This window comes from Malus domestica, chromosome 11, assembly GCF_042453785.1.
Source record: "Malus domestica chromosome 11, GDT2T_hap1".
Taxonomy (NCBI): domain Eukaryota; kingdom Viridiplantae; phylum Streptophyta; class Magnoliopsida; order Rosales; family Rosaceae; genus Malus; species Malus domestica.
The window spans coordinates 24,927,016-24,946,029 of record NC_091671.1 but is presented as its reverse complement, the minus strand read 5'-3'; the positions used below and the strand labels follow the sequence as shown (position 1 = coordinate 24,946,029).

The 19,014-nt window shown below is 38.0% G+C and overlaps 1 protein-coding gene across 1 annotated transcript; it reads left to right on the top strand.

Moving 5' to 3' along the window:
- Positions 1–1,526: 1,526 nt before the first annotated feature.
- On the top strand, positions 1,527–18,369 carry LOC114819752 (uncharacterized). The gene is made up of 3 exons (XM_070808459.1): positions 1,527–2,917; positions 3,170–5,017; positions 17,986–18,369. The coding sequence occupies exons 1-3, from the start codon at positions 1,547–1,549 to the stop codon at positions 18,367–18,369; spliced, it is 3,603 nt and encodes a 1,200-aa protein (XP_070664560.1). The 5' UTR covers positions 1,527–1,546.
- Positions 18,370–19,014: the final 645 nt, after the last annotated feature.

The following is a 19,014-nucleotide window of genomic DNA, read 5'->3' as shown; positions in this document are numbered from 1 at the left end:
CTCATCACGTAAGGAACCTTTGAGGAATGCTTTGAATTGTTGTATGCGCTTTTCCATCCAATTCATTAACTTAAGGAGAACTTGAAGGTTAATTTAAGCGTATCTAATTAACTTGGGGTGTTGAGTTTCATAATTTATTGAAAGAACAACTGAAAATCATTTTGTTTGCAAGTGTGTCATGTGTGGAGAAGAACCTCCTAACTAGCCTTTTATCCATCCTTTTCATCCAAAAACGTTTTACAACCTGTTTTGTTTTAAAGTTTCTGTTTTGTTTTCAATTTTCGTCCAAAACAAATCCCCCTTTATTTTGAAGTCTTAGATTAGTTAGAAAGTGTTTTGATTTGTGTTTCTAAGTGTTTTGATTCAAGTTTTCATCCAACTTCGTCCAAGTTCTTGTTAGGTTCTCAAAACTGCCCAGAAAGTGGTTTTTAGGCAGTTTTGAGTCATTAGGTTGCTGTTTTGAGTTTTATGTTTGTTTAAGTATTTTAAAGTATAGTTTTGCATTCTTTGAGTCTAGTTTAGTGTTTTAAATTTTGTTTTTATGTTTTTAAGTCAGTTTTCAAGTGTTTAGCAATCCCTCCTAATCCCCGGCCTAGAACGATCCCTACTTACATACTTTACTACATTTGATAAAAAGAGGGTTTAATTTTGTGTGTTAACTTATTTTACGCATCAAATTTTGGCGCCGTTGCCGGGGATTAGCAACTTTGCTAATCTCTTGGATTGTTTTCTTTCGAATTATTGTATTTTGTTTAAGTTTCTGTTTAAGTTGCTGATTTGTTTTGTTTTCTTTGTTTTTAGGTACTAGTTTATGACCCGTAGCTCACAACCTGTTCGTGAGCATATCTCCGACTTTGACGGTGATTTTGAGAGGACTTTGAGAAGGAAAAAGAAATTACAAGAGTCTAATCCTCCTAGTCCCGAGCCTGAATTAGAAGAGCAAGAAGTTGAGGTTGAAGAGAAGGCCACGGCACAAGTGGGTGGAGAAGAGCAAGGTATAGCCATGGACAACCGTACGCTCAAGGAGCTTGCCGCCTCAGGTTTGGATAATGCCGCACCATTGTGTATCCAATATCCCATGGCTGCTCAAGGTAAAACCGAAGAGTTCGAGTTAAAGTCAAGTTTGCTCCACCACATTCCAAAGTTCCATGGGCTTTCCATGGAGGATCCGAACAAACATTTGAAGGAATTTGAAGTGGTGTGCTCAAGTATGACTCCGGTTACCGTTGACGGAAGTATTTTAAAGATGAAGGCTTTTCCATTCTCTTTAATGGACAAAGCCAAGGATTGGTTATACGAGTTGGCTCCCGGTACAGTTACATCTTGGGAGAGTATGAAGAGGGCGTTTCTGGAGAAGTTTTTCCCAACTTCTCGCATCATTCTTCTTCGTAAAAAAATAAGTGGAATTCAGCAAAGCCAAGGTGAATCTTTCCCATCTTATTATGAACGATTTAAATCACTTGTTGCTTCTTGTCCACAACATCAGATGAAGGAGGAGCTACTTCTTCAATACTTTTACGAAGGTCTTTTACCACTTGAACGGCAAATGTTGGATGCTTCCGCGGGAGGAGCTCTAGTGGATAAGACACCTAGGGATGCCAAAACCCTCATTGCGAATCGAGCACTCAATGCACAACAATATGAAGGTGTTGGGCAAAGAGACACCCCACGGCCACATCATGTCAATGAGGTAAGTTCTATTTCTGAGTTACAGTCCCAAATGGCTAACCTTACGTCTATGTTATCGCAGTTGGTTGAAGGCCCCAAAACGCAAGGAACTACAATCTGTGGTGTATGCTCCATTCAAGGACACCAATCTGATCAATGCCCTCAATTAATTGAGAATGGAGGATGGGAATCGGCCAATGCTGTAGGTTATGGGAATCAAAACCAACCAAGGAATGATCCTTTCTCCAATACATACAACCCGGGATGGCGTGACCACCCCAATTTCAGATGGAGAGATGCACCACAATATGGCCAACAAAGTGGATTCCGACAACCCCCGGGTTTCTTTCCAAGGCCAATGGAACCACAACCACCTCCTCAGGCACAATCTTCCCAAACTAACCCAGGTACGTCTATGAATGATGATAAAACATATCAGTTACTAACCACCATGGCGCAGGGAATGCAGAACCAAGCAAAGGAGGTTAATGAGCTGAAGAAGCAAATGGGCCAAATGGCCGAATTTTTGGGGCAATTCCGTGAAAATGGTAAGTTACCAAGCACTACAGTGGTCAATCCAAAGGGTGGCTTCGAATCTGCAAAGGCTATCACATTACGAAGTGGAAAAGAGGTGAGAAACAAGGAAGATGAGAAGATACAACTCAAGGAAGATGAGAACACCTACCCCACGGCAAGGGTACCATCACCCATGCCGCAGCCATCTAAGACATCCCATCCGTCCACCTCAGGTAAGAATGTTCCAAATGTTGTGATTTCGAACACTAATCTGCCCAATGTTCCTTTCCCTCGCAGATTTGCACAATCGAAGAAAGAAGAAAGCGAAAAGGACATTTTGGATACCTTTCGAAAAGTCCAAGTGAACATTCCTTTACTTGATGCTATTAAGCAAGTGCCCAGGTACGCAAAGTTTTTAAAAGAATTATGCACAACTAGGAAAAGAATTTCAAACAAAGAAGTTGTGAAGGTAAGTGAAAATGTATCCGCGGTTTTGCAACGGAAGTTACCTCCAAAGTGTAAGGATCCAGGGAGCTTTACTATCCCATGTGTAATTGGAAACACTAGATTTGAAAAATGCATGTTAGATTTAGGTGCTTCTATTAATGTTATGCCATATTCCATTTATGCATCAATGAACCTTGGTGAGTTAAAACAGGATGGCGTGATAATTCAATTGGCCGATCGTTCTAACGCTTATCCCAAGGGAGTCCTTGAGGATGTTTTAGTGCAGGTCAATCATCTTATCTTTCCTGCAGATTTTTATGTCTTAGAAATGGAGGATTCAAGCCATGCTCCATCATTGCCAATCTTGCTAGGCCGACCATTCATGAAAACAGCGAGAACAAAAATAGATGTGTTTATGGGAACATTAACCATGGAGTTTGATGGAGACATTATTCGTTTTAATCTTTCTGAAACCATTAAATATCCAATGGAGGACCATTCTTGTTTCGCTATTGACATTGTTGATTCTTTGGCACAGGTACATTTGGATCGAATGAACGACGATGCACTTGAAATAGCCTTAGTGCACGGCATAGGAGCAAGAAACAAGTGTGGGGGAATCCAAGCAACCCACAGCATGGAATCTGACCATATTGCCGTGCCTCCTTGTGGTGAAGTGTTTGAAATGGTCGCGGCCCTCGAGTCATTGCCATCACATTCTGGTAAGTCTTCACTCTCAATTTTAGATTCGGTTTTGGCTAACAAGTTACTTCCATCCATTGTGCAGCCACCTACACTTGAGTTGAAGCCATTACCTAGTCACTTGAAGTATGTTTTCTTGGGAGAAGATCAAACACTACCCGTCATCATATCTAGCTCACTCACGGCCCAAGAAGAAGACAAGTTGATAAGGGTGTTAAAGGAGCACAAATCTGCCATTGGATGGACCTTGGCGGATATCAAAGGCATTAGTCCCACCACGTGCATGCATCGCATCCTTTTGGAGGAGGGAGCTAAGCCATCTCGGGAGGCTCAACGTCGCCTTAATCCACCCATGTTGGAAGTAGTAAAGAAGGAGGTTATAAAATTGCTTGACTGTGGTGTTATATACCCTATTTCTGATAGTCGTTGGGTGTCTCCCGTGCAGGTTGTTCCAAAGAAGTCCGGGATCACGGTGGTGAAGAATGAAGAACAAGAGCTTGTACCCACTCGTGTGGTGACTGGTTGGCGTGTTTGTATTGATTACAGGAAGTTAAATGCCATGACAAGGAAGGATCACTTTCCGTTGCCATTCCTGGACCAAATGTTAGAAAGGTTAGCCGGTTATAAATTTTATTGCTTTCTTGATGGATATTCCGGATATAACCAAATTGTGATAGCTCCGGAGGACCAAGAAAAGACAACGTTCACGTGCCCCTTTGGCACCTTTGCATACAGGCGCATGCCATTTGGTTTGTGCAATGCCCCTGCGACATTTCAACGATGCATGGTGAGTATCTTTTCTGATTATGTGGAGAAAATTATTGAGATATTCATGGATGATTTCAGCGTGTTTGGTAATTCATTCGATCATTGCTTGAGTAATCTGACCTTAATTTTGAAACGTTGTGTTGAAACGAATCTTGTGCTTAATTGGGAAAAATGTCACTTCATGGTTAAGCAAGGTATTGTTCTAGGACATATTATTTCTGAAGAAGGCATTGAAGTGGATAAATCTAAGGTAGACCTTGTTCGTCACTTACCCTCTCCAACTTCGGTTAGAGAGGTTCGTTCGTTTCTTGGTCACGCAGGTTTTTATAGGCGTTTCATAAAGGATTTCTCCAAGATTTCACAACCACTATGCCGATTGCTTCAAAAAGAGGTGGCTTTCGAGTTTGATGATGCATGCTCCACGGCATTCAAGCAATTAAAAGAAGCTCTTACTTCGGCTCCCATTATCACACCTCCAGATTGGAGCCTTCCATTCGAGTTGATGTGCGATGCTTCGGATTATGCGATTGGTGCTGTTTTGGGGCAACGAAAGAACAAACAACCTCATGTTATTTATTATGCCTCTAGGACATTAAATGATGCTCAATTAAATTACTCCACCACTGAAAAAGAATTACTTGCTGTGGTATTTGCATTAGATAAGTTCCGATCATACTTACTTGGTACTAAAGTTATTATTTTTACTGATCATGCAGCTCTCAAGTATTTACTCACAAAAAAAGAGGCCAAGCCTAGACTAATTCGATGGATGTTGCTTCTACAAGAGTTTGACATTGAGATTCGGGATAAGAAGGGCGTGGAGAATGTGGTGGCTGACCACCTAAGTCGAATGGTGCATAAGGAAGCATCGCCAATTTCTGAAACCTTCCCCGATGAGCAACTAATGTCTATCCAGGTAAGTGAGCCTTGGTACGCGGATTTGGTGAATTATTTGGTGACTAAACAAGTTCCTAGCACCCTAAACAAATTCCAACGTGATAAACTTAAAAAGGATGCTAGATTTTATGTTTGGGATGACCCATACTTGTGGAAATATTGTTCAGATCAGGTTATAAGAAGATGTGTGCATGAATCAGATTTTCACTCAATTTTAAGTTTTTGTCACACATATGCATGTGGGGGTCACTTTGGCACCCAAAGGACAGCTTTTAAGGTTCTTGAATGTGGTTTTTATTGGCCTACTTTGTTTAAAGATGCTAGAACCTTCTGTTTAACATGTGATCGCTGCCAAAGGACAGGTAATATTAGCCAAAAAGATCAAATGCCGCAGGTACCCATCTTTGTTGTTGAAATCTTTGATGTTTGGGGTATCGATTTTATGGGTCCTTTTCCTTCATCTTTTGGTTTCACCTACATATTACTTGCCGTTGATTATGTTTCAAAGTGGGTGGAAGCGAAAGCCACTCGAACTAACGATTCTAAAGTTGTGGCAGATTTTGTGAAAACTAATATCTTTTCTAGATTTGGGATGCCTAGGGTGCTAATCAGTGATGGAGGGTCTCATTTTTGCAACCGTACCATTGGGGCATTACTCAAGAAGTATCATGTGACGCATAAGGTTTCCACACCTTACCACCCCCAAACCAATGGCCAAGCCGAGGTATCTAATCGTGAGATCAAACAGATTTTGGAGAAGACCGTTGGGCCAAATAGAAAAGATTGGAGCTTACGGCTGGATGATGCACTATGGGCGTATCGAACGGCTTACAAGACCCCCATTGGTATGTCTCCTTTTCGACTTGTGTATGGCAAGCCTTGCCATCTTCCCGTGGAATTAGAACATAGAGCTCATTGGGCCATCAAGACCTTCAATTTGAATGTGGACCAAGCTGGAATTCATCGAAAGCTTCAATTGAGTGAACTTGATGAGATAAGGCATGAAGCTTATGAGAATGCTAGAATTTACAAAGAGAAGACCACGGCATTCCATGATAAGATGCTTCGAGGCAAGACTTTCGAAATTGGGCAGAAAGTGTTGTTGTTCAACTCCCGCCTTCGTCTATTCCCTGGTAAGTTACGTTCCAAATGGGTTGGCCCGTTTGTTGTTACTAATCTTTTTGTGCATGGTGCAGTCCAAATTAAGAGCTTGAGAACCGGGCAAGAATTCAAAGTGAATGGACATCGCTTGAAGCCATACTACGAGAACTTTGTGGAGCATGTTGTGGAGGAGATCCCACTGCATGCCGTGGGTTCCAAGGAGAAGTGAAGGTGTTCATCGTCCGGCTGGAAGACGTTAAAGCAAGCGCTTTAAGGGAGGCAACCCATTTATTCTGCTTGATTGTCAATTTTCTTACTTGTTTAATTATTTTTGGTTGTGACTTTCTATTTTGAAACATTAACAAATATGCAAAGGATTTTAACATTAAACTTCGTGGAAATGAACAGCAAACTGGGAAATAAAGAAACAAGCAGAGAAGAATGCAGACTGCACTCTGATATTCCCCGCTCAGAATTCCAAACCAGTTCAAGATCAAAGCTGTGGAAAGTCAACAAGATCAACTATCTCCAAAACCAGATTTGCGTTCTTAAACTCTACTCTGTCTGGTTTTTACTTTGCCATATTTGTCATGTTTATTTGTCGTTTGTTATTTGCTTGTTTTTGGTGTGAGTATATGCTTGAAACATTGAGGACAATGTTTGATTTAAGTGTGGGGGGGTAACTAGTGTTTTGCATAAAATTCGTAGAAAATTATCACCCATTACTTCTAGTGTTGTTCCTTATTGTTTTAAGTATTTTTTTTAAGCTGTTTTGGAGTATTTCAGTGTGTTTTGACATAAAAATCCGAAAATTCATAAAAATTTGAAAAATTGTTTTTGAAAATCCCAAAAAGAGTTGTTTTTGTGTGCTTATTTGTGTCTTAGGGTACCTTCCAACACAATGATGAGGATTCAGTTTGTAATTGCATGACTGTTAAAGAGAGTTATAAACATGGATGAAAGTTTGATTTACTCTTTATTTATGCGTGATTGTGGTTATAACTTATGAAATCACATGTAATCATAAAAGAAAAAATTAGTTTTTTTTGTAACATGCTTGAAGGAAAGAACTCAAACTAACGCTACAACCTTGTGAGACTTGAGCCTAAATGTTTATTTGGAGAGTTAAAATCTGTGCATTATTGTTTTCTAAAGTCGTTGCATGATCTCATTATTCTTTGCTTGGTTATTACTTAGAAGGCGTTTCATCATTTAGTTCCAAATGCTAGAACTCATGCCTATTTCATTCAAAGCATGCTATTGATTTGCATAACACATATTCAAGATGAAGTTGTGTAGTTACCACCACCAAAGCCAAACTGCCATGTATCCCATATCGTTATATGTTTAAGTTAACCCCATTGAGCCTTGATAGCCTACATTCTTTGTTAAACCACATTATCCTTACCTAGCCTAGTTTAGGACCATCCATACCCTTGTTCTTGAAGCATAGTAAAACATGATTCAAATTGAATTTCTTTTGATTAATGTATGGCAGAAAACAAGTGTGGGGGAAGTGTGAGTTATTATGCTTGTTGAAAAGAAAAGAAGAGTTGAGAAAAAAAAAAAAAAAAAAAAAAAAAAAGTTTTAAAGTGCTGCTTGTTGAAGAAAGAGTCCAAAACATAGAATTCGGCCCTAATTATTGCCTGAATTTTCCCTTCGTGTCTAAAAGCTGATTTCTGCAATCTAAGTGAATTCTAAGTTTCAATTTCATTACTTTACTTGCTATTGCTTTAAGAACGATTGTTATCCTTATCCTTCATTTGTTAGCCATCACCCTAAGCCCCGTTACAACCCTTAACTTCATCTTGAGTGTCATGCGTTTCAATATGTGAAGTTTGAAATTGATATGAGCATATGGTGTCACTGGTTCTCGCATCTAAGTAGTAGCATTCCATTCATGAGATCATATCTAAACATGCTTATTAACTCCAGAATTTGCTTTCTTTGTGATACATATATGTGAGCGTTCGTTTTCATATCTACATCAATCTTCTCACATATAACTAGTATAGGGTGTGTAGTTAGAAAATCTGAGTGAAAATTGAGTGCATATCTTGTAAGGAATTGAGTGATTTCTCTAAGGCATGTTACTACATCAAAAACATTGTTTTAATTGATTAATTGTGAACTAGTAAGTGGTGACTATGATTAAGTATGTGCTTAAGTGTAAAGATGACTCAAATCTGTGGGGATAATGATTTTTAACATGTCATGTGCATTGGAAATCCCTGAGGCAAATGTTGGAAGGTTTAGGTTGTGTTTTATTTGTTTTGTTTCATTTTATCTCTTTGTTTTGCTCGAGGACTAGCAAAAGCTAAGTGTGGGGGAATTTGATAGGAGCATATTTATGCGACTTAGTTGGCTTGTTCTTGTGCATTTATGTCGTGTTTCCTTAGTTATTTTAATGTTTAAAGTCATTTTTGTGTGTTTTCAGACTCTAAGTACAAAGTATGCAAGAAGATGCATTTTGGAGGCCTTTGGAGCATGTTTCGGGCTTGGAATGGATAGCAAATGCATGGGCCAAGTGAATGGACGAATTTGAGAACTAAAGAGGCCAAGAATATGAAGAATTATGGTCCAAAAGATGAAGAAAATAGCCCAAAAATCTATCACCCCAACTTGCATTCCTTGCCATGCAAACCACATAGAATTCCCTTTGGATTCCATGCCATGCTTGATCACTCTTGTCCCCTACATAATTTCTAATTTCATGCTTCAATTCATTTAATTATTACACTCAATTGCTTGATACCTCTTGTTCCCTTCACTCATTAGATTTTAGACAACATTTACATCCATTACATGCACCAATTGATGCTCCATCATTCACATTTGGAATCCCATGCCTTGTGTACCACATGTTGCTGCACCTTTGACCCATTTATTGACACATTTTCACCTCCCTTTCCATCTCTATGCAATGTACACAATCATTCATGCTCCCTAGCTTCAAGACCACTCCATTTTACCCTTCACACTTTGCATCATCACTTCATTTTCACCCTTGGACCATTGCACACCACACACACAAATTACCATGCATTTCATCCTTAACCTAACTTGATTTTCTAAGGTTTTTGGGGCCTATAAATACATGTTTACACCCCTTGGCAAAAGGATAATCCCCCATATTCATCATTTTATCACAGAAATTCGTCCATACACACCCTAGGAAGCAAAACACCCCAAAAACACCATTCTAGTGCCTAGAAAACATAACAGCCACTCCACCTTCTTCCACCCTCTTTGCCTAGTTCTCCACCACCTTCCAACCATCAAACACTCTTCCACACTCACCCTAAACCCCTCCATATCATTCCCCATCCATTCTACACCATAAATCCACAAAAAAATCTGTCCACAAGCTTCATGCCGCAACAAGGAGGAAGGGAGATCCATTGATGCACTTGCTTTCCAAGTTGGAGCATTTTAGGTGTTTTCTTACCTTTGATTTTAATGTCTAATTTTATGTATCTTTGTATTGCAAGAATGAGGAACTAAACCCCCTTAGTTGGGGGGTGATTCGAAACCATGTACATGCTTGCAATATGATTTGATTACATTCAGTTGTTATTTCATAAGTTGCGGATTCAATTCGTTCATCTACTTGATTGATAACTTATTTGTGTATGTTGATTGAGAGTGCACGCTTAGTTTTCATGCATGAATATGATGCTAGATTATGAGGGAGTTTCACCTAATAGTTACAATCTTATAATTACAAGTAGTGAAGGTCGCTTGAAAACGATCGCGTTGAATGAATTCTTGGCACTAGTTTCATGCTCATCATAGTAACGAATGCCTCGTCAACACTTATAGTTCTCATTGTGCTTCATGATTCTTGATTGTATCTTTATTGTGCTCATCACGTAAGGAACCTTTGAGGAATGCTTTGAATTGTTGTATGCGCTTTTCCATCCAATTCATTAACTTAAGGAGAACTTGAAGGTTAATTTAAGCGTATCTAATTAACTTGGGGTGTTGAGTTTCATAATTTATTGAAAGAACAACTGAAAATCATTTTGTTTGCAAGTGTGTCATGTGTGGAGAAGAACCTCCTAACTAGCCTTTTATCCATCCTTTTCATCCAAAAACGTTTTACAACCTGTTTTGTTTTAAAGTTTCTGTTTTGTTTTCAATTTTCGTCCAAAACAAATCCCCCTTTATTTTGAAGTCTTAGATTAGTTAGAAAGTGTTTTGATTTGTGTTTCTAAGTGTTTTGATTCAAGTTTTCATCCAACTTCGTCCAAGTTCTTGTTAGGTTCTCAAAACTGCCCAGAAAGTGGTTTTTAGGCAGTTTTGAGTCATTAGGTTGCTGTTTTGAGTTTTATGTTTGTTTAAGTATTTTAAAGTATAGTTTTGCATTCTTTGAGTCTAGTTTAGTGTTTTAAATTTTGTTTTTATGTTTTTAAGTCAGTTTTCAAGTGTTTAGCAATCCCTCCTAATCCCCGGCCTAGAACGATCCCTACTTACATACTTTACTACATTTGATAAAAAGAGGGTTTAATTTTGTGTGTTAACTTATTTTACGCATCAATCTTGTATAAAAAATGACTCGCCATAAATTACTTTTCAGACCCTGTTTAATTGGTCATTCAACATATATTCATAAAACTTTATAAAAAAATGATGGTTACTGTGTTTGGTTGGGATTAAATTACACACAAGGACACCATCTTCATTTGACTCGGTAACATTACTGGTAACAGCGCTCGATGTGGCCAGTGTGTGTTCTTCGTGTTCGGTCGGGCAAGACCTTGACAACAAGAAACCAATCCAAAGTTGTTTTAAATATTACTACTACTAATATATTGTGAGGTAAAGCGTAAAGCAATAATTAATTTTGTTACATAGATCTAGACGTGGACAATTCTTTTAGCCTTTGGTGCGATTCCGATATTGACTTCGCTTCCCTTTTGTACTTGTTTTTTATGCCACTTTTCTTTCCACTTGAATTGGATTGAGAACTCATAGCTCCCTCTTCACTCTCTTTTCATTCTCAAATAGGCCAATATGTGCCGAACAAGGAACTCTCCAAAACTTAATCTCTTTGCAGTTGCAATTAGCATAACCCATGATTGTATCAACCACCAAACTTTTTCATATTTGCCACCCTCGCAGTCTTCTTTAGTACTTTATACACTGCCACATTATCATCTCCTGACTTCTTCCTTAAGAAACAAATCACACTATTCAAGGACTCGATTAAACCGAATCAAGAATTCAATCAAAGAGTGCTTCTTATGCACATATTGCTTGAAAAATGAATGAGAATTCTTTGCACGTTGATTGCTCAACATTCTGACTTAACAAAGATGCTTACAAAATGATGGAACCCAATTTACATGCAAGCCATATTTTGGAATCAAATTCACTCGCCTCCATGTGCGGGAGTTGATCACAAATCCGAGTAGACCTGAGCAACCTGTAAAACCATAAAAATGAGAAATCTCATTCGATAACAGTGAAGTCTGTTGATTTAGAGACAAACTGGTTCGTATTCAACAGTAGGATTTGACTTAAATATTGATCGTACCACAACCTTCACTCTCTTCCCAAATTCCCAAATCTCATTCAAAGAGCACTTTAATTTTACATTCGGCATTGTTAGCTTTCTTGTATTCAAGTAATCATGGTAGCCAGTTTTTTTGCTCACACTGTTGTTCACACTAGTCTTAACACTTCTCTTGAGCCTTCTATGGCTATATTTCATAGTATAATGGAAGAAGAAGCCTTCCCTGCAAGTCGTAGACATCTTCATAACAACTGTTGAGTCTGGTGGGAAGATTATAACAATGTAGCGAGCGACCTTCCTAATTCCAAGTATACCAACCATTCTTATACTAGAATCCACCCCTACTATCTCGATTTGGGGCTAAAGTTTCTGTAAAGTCTAGTTTTAAGTATTTGGTTTTCCTTGTCAAATATTGTATTTGTGTACCACATGCTCAATTTAGGTTTAGATTACATTTTCTAATTATGGGACGCTGCTGCTGGGATTAAACGTTCAAGGACGTGGTTTACCTCACTTCAAAGGTTTGTTTATGCATGTGCATCTTATATCTCTATCTGTGTTGCATTTTGTCTAGTTTAATTATTTAGTCAGTTTTGCGCGCAGACTTCCAGCTGTCTTGGAACACAAATTAAGACAACCCACATGGGCTGATTGACACCTTTCTACTGGTAGTTAGTTTCTGGCCATTGCTCTACTTATATCTATTTTGCAACCGACAAATGTCTTTAGGATAAAATGGCTGATGGAAAATCTAATTTTCTTGGGTATATTTGTTCTATAGGGTTTTACTTTTGAACTTGGGGGGGGGGGGGAGGTTTATAATTTATTTTGAGAGAGAGAGAGAGAGTTGCCTTAAAGGTTTTGAGCTTGCATCTTCTCCATTTATGAAGCCCTAATTGCCAAACCTTCTTCATGCATTAAACACCCAATCATTGTATATTAGGGTTGCATTATTTTAGGTTTTGCATTAATGTTTTTGTATGGTTTTTAAGCCTTGAATCTGATTTTAGACCAAGCTTTCAGATTTAAGTTAGATTCTTCCTTCAACTGTTTGAATGGAGAATCTGACTGGTCATTTGAATCTAGATTTTATATGTAAATCATAAAATAATATCATATCATTGATCGGGTTGATCTCAGTGCCACAAGGTGATGAGCTCATAAGGAGCTGCCACTTCGTGAAGACAGAAAGAGTCCATCTCGTGTAAGGCAAAGTTGTACAAAGGTAAAGTTGCTTCGTAGATAGGGATCTAGGAATTGAGGTTGTGTGATCTTTGTATGAACCTTTGTTTACACTAATGGATTGGACTTAGTGGAGAGTGCTCGATTTTTTAACGCATAGGTGGGTTTTTCTAGCCAAAAATATCTTGTGTTCAAGTTATTTTTATGGTGTCTCACATCCCACATATGCATACCTGATACATATATCCTTTGAACATTTAAATGGTGTGTGCTCACTATCATGCTCACTTGACACACAAATAACTTGCAATGAACTACAGCCTTGTTGATTAGGATAGTTTTTGGGAATCGAAATTGGTATTTGAGTCTTCGATTTATTGACTAACAAATCTATCTTAGTTGATTAACGAGCTTGACTAGTCAGTCCATCGGATTATAATTTTTATATAGAAAATATTTCACTTGGTACCAATTCAATTGGTATCAGAGCCTTGCTTTAGATATACATAGAGTGATCTCTAGGATTTGCTGGCATTCGGTGGAATCTCACCATGGACCGTGATCTTGTCAGTGGTTTGTGTAATACACCTCCATTCTTTGATGGTAGAAATTATGCTGCTTGGAAAGAGAAGTTTCGAATATTCTTGTGGTTTAAGATCTTATAGTTGTTAATTATTTCACTCTTGAGTGGAAGGCTCCATCAAGTGAGTAAAGGGAGAGTATGTGATTAAGCCAAAAGGTGAATGGACTCAAGGAGAAATTGCTCCGACTGCTAATAGGAAAGCAAAAAATGCTATTGTTTCTGCCAATTCACCTAATCAGTTTGCTTATATTCACTATTGCATAATTGCCAAGCAAGCTTGGGACAAACTTCGAATTCTTCATGAGGGTGATAAACAAGTGAGAGATTTAAAGCTCCAAATGACCCTTTCAAAATTTGAGCATTTGGGAATGCTCGAGTCTGAGGCTTTCTCTGTCTTCTTTGAGAAAGTTGAAATGTTAACAAATGAAGCTTTTTAGGGTTAGAGAAGCCTATTGATGAAATAATAGTTGTTCAAAAGATTTTGAGATGCTTGCCCAAGAGATTTCAAGCAAAGAAGGCTGCCATTCAAAAGTTTCTGGACCTAAATGAGACCATGCTTGGAAAATTGGTTAGGAAACTCATTACCTATGAGATGGAGCTTGACATGGATGAAAGTGACTCTAAAAAGAGAAAAGAAGTAGCCTTTAAAAGTGTTGAGAACTGTGAGGGTGTTAGTGATGTGTGTAGACATGCCTCATAAGATGATGTAGACATGCCTCATAAGATGATCTTGCCCTATTCGTCAAACAATTCAGAAGAATTCTAAAAAACAAAGGACCTGATTCTAAATGGTTTAGTGAGTCATCAAACAGTCGGGAAAAGCAATCTATTAGAGTTAAGCATAAGGTGGAGAAGATGACTTATGATGGATTGTGCATTAAGTATGATAGACTCTTTGATGAGACAAGCTATTCAAAAGTAAAGAAGATTGAACTAACTAAGAACGCTGTTAAGTTATAGAAGGAAAACAAGTCTCTTCGCCTAGTAAGAATTGAACTGGATGAAAATATTGGTTATCTTGAGGCCCATGTTGAAGAGCTGAATGAGAAGGCTCCTAATTGGAATAACAAAGTTGAAGATAATGATGTCTTCACTACTCTTGAAGCTCATGTTAAAAACTTGCTAGAATCTCAAGAAAACTTAACGAATTAAATTCATGTGTTGAATGCAAATACCGTGATGTATCATGAGGCTAACAGAAAATAGCTACTTGAGCTGAATGAGGCAAATGATAAAGTTATTCGCCTTGTTAGAGATATGCCCTGAAAGTCAATCTTTGGAAGAAACCATTCAGGACAATGTCTGTATGTATAGATAACTCTAATACAGCAAAAGGAAAAGTCACTCATTAGGACTATCTCAATAAACGATATACATCCAAAATAGTGAATCAATGGACAATAGATCGATGGAAGAAGTAATCTAATAATGTTAGACTGCAGAGACCTTCTTCACATAACCACAATGTCCAAAAGGTTCCTGGTCATAGGATTGTTAGGGGGACACTGACAATACATAGATCAGTACATACTATGTCCCCTTCAAATGAAAGGATGGAAAGTCTCATGCCATTCGTGTAGTGACACTAAGACAAATATGTAGGTGCTCATTAAGGGAATGAGTTCACTAAACACAATCGAACGAGAGTACTTGCATGGAGGTCTACTCACATGTCAAGCAAGTAACTCGACTGGTTGGAATAATGTAAGTAATCCTTTGACCTGAGACATCATAGTTGTCTTGGGGATACGTTGTTGATCATTTGATAATGAGATGTGACCACATCTCATCTTGGATGTGTTCTATGCATTGTTGGGGTCAGTGATTTATTCTCAAAGGCATGTGAATGATCAACAAGGGATCTCTAATCCTCGTTAAGAGAGGAAGAATACTCTAAGATATGATTTGGGAATCTTCAGCCGAAGTATCGAGCGTAATGATGGAAGACATTCCTATACGACTCAATTGAATCTTATAACTTGGAATAATCACATTAGGGGGTTGACATTAAGTATCCATACCTTAGTAATGTGATTGTGTGTATTGTATTAGAGAATGATTGAATTACATTGTAATTCCAACTGAATAGGTTCTCCAACCAAATTCTACATTAGCTTGGGTAGCCATGATATATGGTTAGATGTCACTCATGGCTTGTGGGTTCTTCTAGATGATTAAATAAGTAGTCACCAAAGAAGAAGGAGAATTAAAAGTAAGTTTTAATTCACTAAGCGATTGGATAAATACTAATCAATTGGATTGATACCAATCACTTCACTGCCTCGCTAATTAGAACCTAAAATAATTGTACACCGATACACTCTTGTGGTGAGACAACTAAAGGATGATGGAATTAATTAATTGGATTAATTAAGTGTTATGATTAATTAGAAAGTCTAAAGAAATCATAGAAGCAATAAAAGATCGTTTCGGGCTTAAAGAAAAGTTCGGGTTCATTCGGGCCTATTGGGCCCAAACCCATTAGGTCTTTTTATTCAAGCATAGAATGACTTGAGATGATAAAAGGCCAAAGTCCAAACCCACAATAAGGGGCCGGCCATTGCTAAAGAAAGAAGAGAGAGAAGGAGTCAATTGGTTGACTCACTTCTTTGACATTTATAAAGGGAGTTTAATGAAAAGGTTTCATTAGGGCTTTTTGTGTGAACTTTTCAACAAGAGAAAAGCAAGTCTCTCTCTCTCTGCATACATACATAGCCGGCCACCAAAGGGAGATATAGCTAATCATCTCTTCTCCTTTTGGTTATTCCAACGTCCATCTCACTACACTAGTGGGTGTGGATCTTTAGAGGTCTTCTACTTTGGAGACTCGAGGAGAATCAAAGGAGTTCCAAATCTATCAAGGTGGAGGAGTCAAGGAGGGAGGCTAAACTCAAGGAGTTCCAAGAACAAAGAGCTTGGAGTTGGTCCATCCTTGGTCCAAAGTCTAGATCAAGATGTATAAAACTCAACCTTCACTTTGTTCTTCAATAATTTGTTAGATGCATCATACATGAACCTATGCTTCTTGAAAGGGATTTGCATTACTATAGCTTTGATAATTTGTGATAATATGCTTCCGTTGCTTATGTATATAAATTTGGAATTGTATATGCATGCTAGTCACTAGAAATCCCACTATAAATCTCATTATTTCCCCTCACCCCTTACTATTGGGGCTGAAAAAATTGACAAGATGCTGAGTATTTGAAAACTACACGGTGACAAAAGTGGTCTTGGTTTTGTAGAAAGTGGCTTAAGTTCTATCCCTACCAAAACAAAATTTGTGAGAGAATCTAGGCCTGTATCTCAAAATGTCAAACCATTCCAAAGACAAAATCTATTCATACGTGTCGTCACTATGGTGAAGTTGGGCACATTCGTCCAAAATGTAGAAAATTGTACTCTAGAAAGACCAATTTGATGAAGAATTAGGTGCATCGTCTAGTCATTGAAGTCAACAAAATTGCTCAGCTTCTTCTTTATCAGGAAATATTAACCAAAGTTCGAAGTGGGTTTATAAGGACTCAAACATGTGCCTTGCTGTTCTAAATACTCTATCTGCTACCAAACCAAATGTGTGATATTTTGATAGTGGGTGATCTCATCACATAACTGGAGACAAGAAGGGTTTCTTATCTCTTGCTTATTTTATTGGCGGTGGTGTTGTGTTTGTGGTGGAGACAAGTCTCAGATCATAGGAAAATGTGATGTCAAGATCCCTGGATTACCTAAGCTTGAAAATGTTAGCTATGTTGATAGGTTGAAGTCAAATGTCATTAGCATTAGCCAGTTGTGTGATGATGTGGCTGATAAAGTGTGTTTCTCAAAAAGAGGGTGTCAGATTGTGGATGAACATGGAAACAACTTGCTTGTACTTCCGAGATCTGAAGACAATTGCTACATTCTTGATGTCTCTAAGGTTGCTGAATACTCCATGTGCCACGAAGCTATTGATGAACTAGTGCATTGTCGCATAAGAGACTTGGGCATATAAACTTCAAGGTCCTCAAGAAGTTGTCCAAATGAGGCTGTGAGAGGGCTGCTACCTCCTTCTGTTTCTGGCTTCTATGTTTGCAGATCATGTCAATTGGGAAAGCAATCTATGGTGGTACATAAGAAAGTGATTGACGTTGGAACAACTAAGCCTCTTCAATTGATTTATATAAATCTTGTTGGACCAAGTACATCTTGGTGATTGTGGATGACTACTCTAGATTCACTTGGGAATGCTTTTTAAGGGAGAAATCTGATACCTTTTAATAATTCCTCATTGTGTACAAAGTAATGTTGAATGAATCTCTATCTAGCCGTCCTACTCTAGTTAGAATTAGAACTAATCATGGAACTAAATTTGAGAATGCTCACTTTGATGATTTTTGTTCAACCAATGACATTAAGCATGAGTTTTATGCTCCAATCACCCCTCAACAAAATGGTGTAGTGGAAAGGAAAATTTGTGTTTTTATAGAGATGACTAGGGTTCTACTTAATAGCAAAAACTTGGCAAAACACTTTACGGTCGAAGTTATGAACACTACTTGCTACATCTCAAATATAGTATTTATCAGACTTGGCACTAATGTGACACGTTATGAACTCTAGAGGGAGAAGCCAATGGTGAAGTATTTCAAAGTCTTTGGGAATGTGTGCTACATTCTACGTGATTGGGAGCATCTTGCAAAGTTTGATACTAAGAGTGATGAAGAAATCTTCTTGGGGTACTCCAACATAAGTCGGGCTTATAAGGTTTACAATCTGAGAACAAAAACCATCATGGAGTTCATAAATGTCAAGATTGATGACACTTATGTCCCTCCCTCCTTGGCAAATGAAAATGATGATGTGTTATTTCCCTCTTTTAAGGATAATAGTGATGCTGAATATGTTGCTGTTGGAAGCTGTTGCACACAATTAATGTGGATGAAGCAAATGCCACTGATTATGGTATCTCTCAATCCGCCTTTCTTGTTTATTGTGACAATATGAGTGCTTTTGATATTTCCAAGAACCCTATCCAACATTCAAGAACCAAAAGTATTGATATAAGGCATCATTTCATTAGAAATCTTTTGGAAGGTAAAATTCTTACCTTAACCTTTTGTGCCAACTGGAAAACAACTAATTGACATATTCACTAAAGCCCTAGATAATTGAAGGTATGAAGATCTTGTACGGTCTATTGGTCTTTGTGATATCATTTGAATAGGTTGTATAGCCTTGCTTCCAAAAGTTGAATATTTTGTCTAGTCACTATGCATGTTTTTGTATAGTTAGGTATCTCATCATATAACCTCATTTTGCTCTTCGTATGCATCTCTTATCTATCATACATTGTTAGCAATATATGGATTAGCCTTGGATACTCCTTCATTTTGATGTCAAAGGTTCTCCCAATTCTCTCAGATTGGGCTTTGAAAAATCATTTTTTTCCAATCATCCAAATCTAATGGTATTTTTGAATTTAATGTTGCTTTGGTCATAAATGAGTGGTACTAACTTTACTTACTCTATAATCTAGACCATGTGCCAATTCTCTTCTTTTTGTCCTCTCCCCGAATCAAAACAAAAATTCAAATAGGAGAGTCTCTTGTGAAACGGGTGCTTTCAAAAGAAAGTATATATTATCAAATG

Coding starts and splice junctions, on each gene's coding strand:
- LOC114819752 (XM_070808459.1), top strand. CDS start 1,547: ATGTTGGATGCTTCCGCGGGAGGAGCTCTAGTGGATAAGACACCTAGG. Junction 2,918..3,169: donor TTGAGGATGTTTTAGTGCAG/GTCAATCATCTT, acceptor TCTTTGGCACAG/GTACATTTGGATCGAATGAA. Junction 5,018..17,985: donor AGCAACTAATGTCTATCCAG/GTAAGTGAGCCT, acceptor TATGAACTCTAG/AGGGAGAAGCCAATGGTGAA.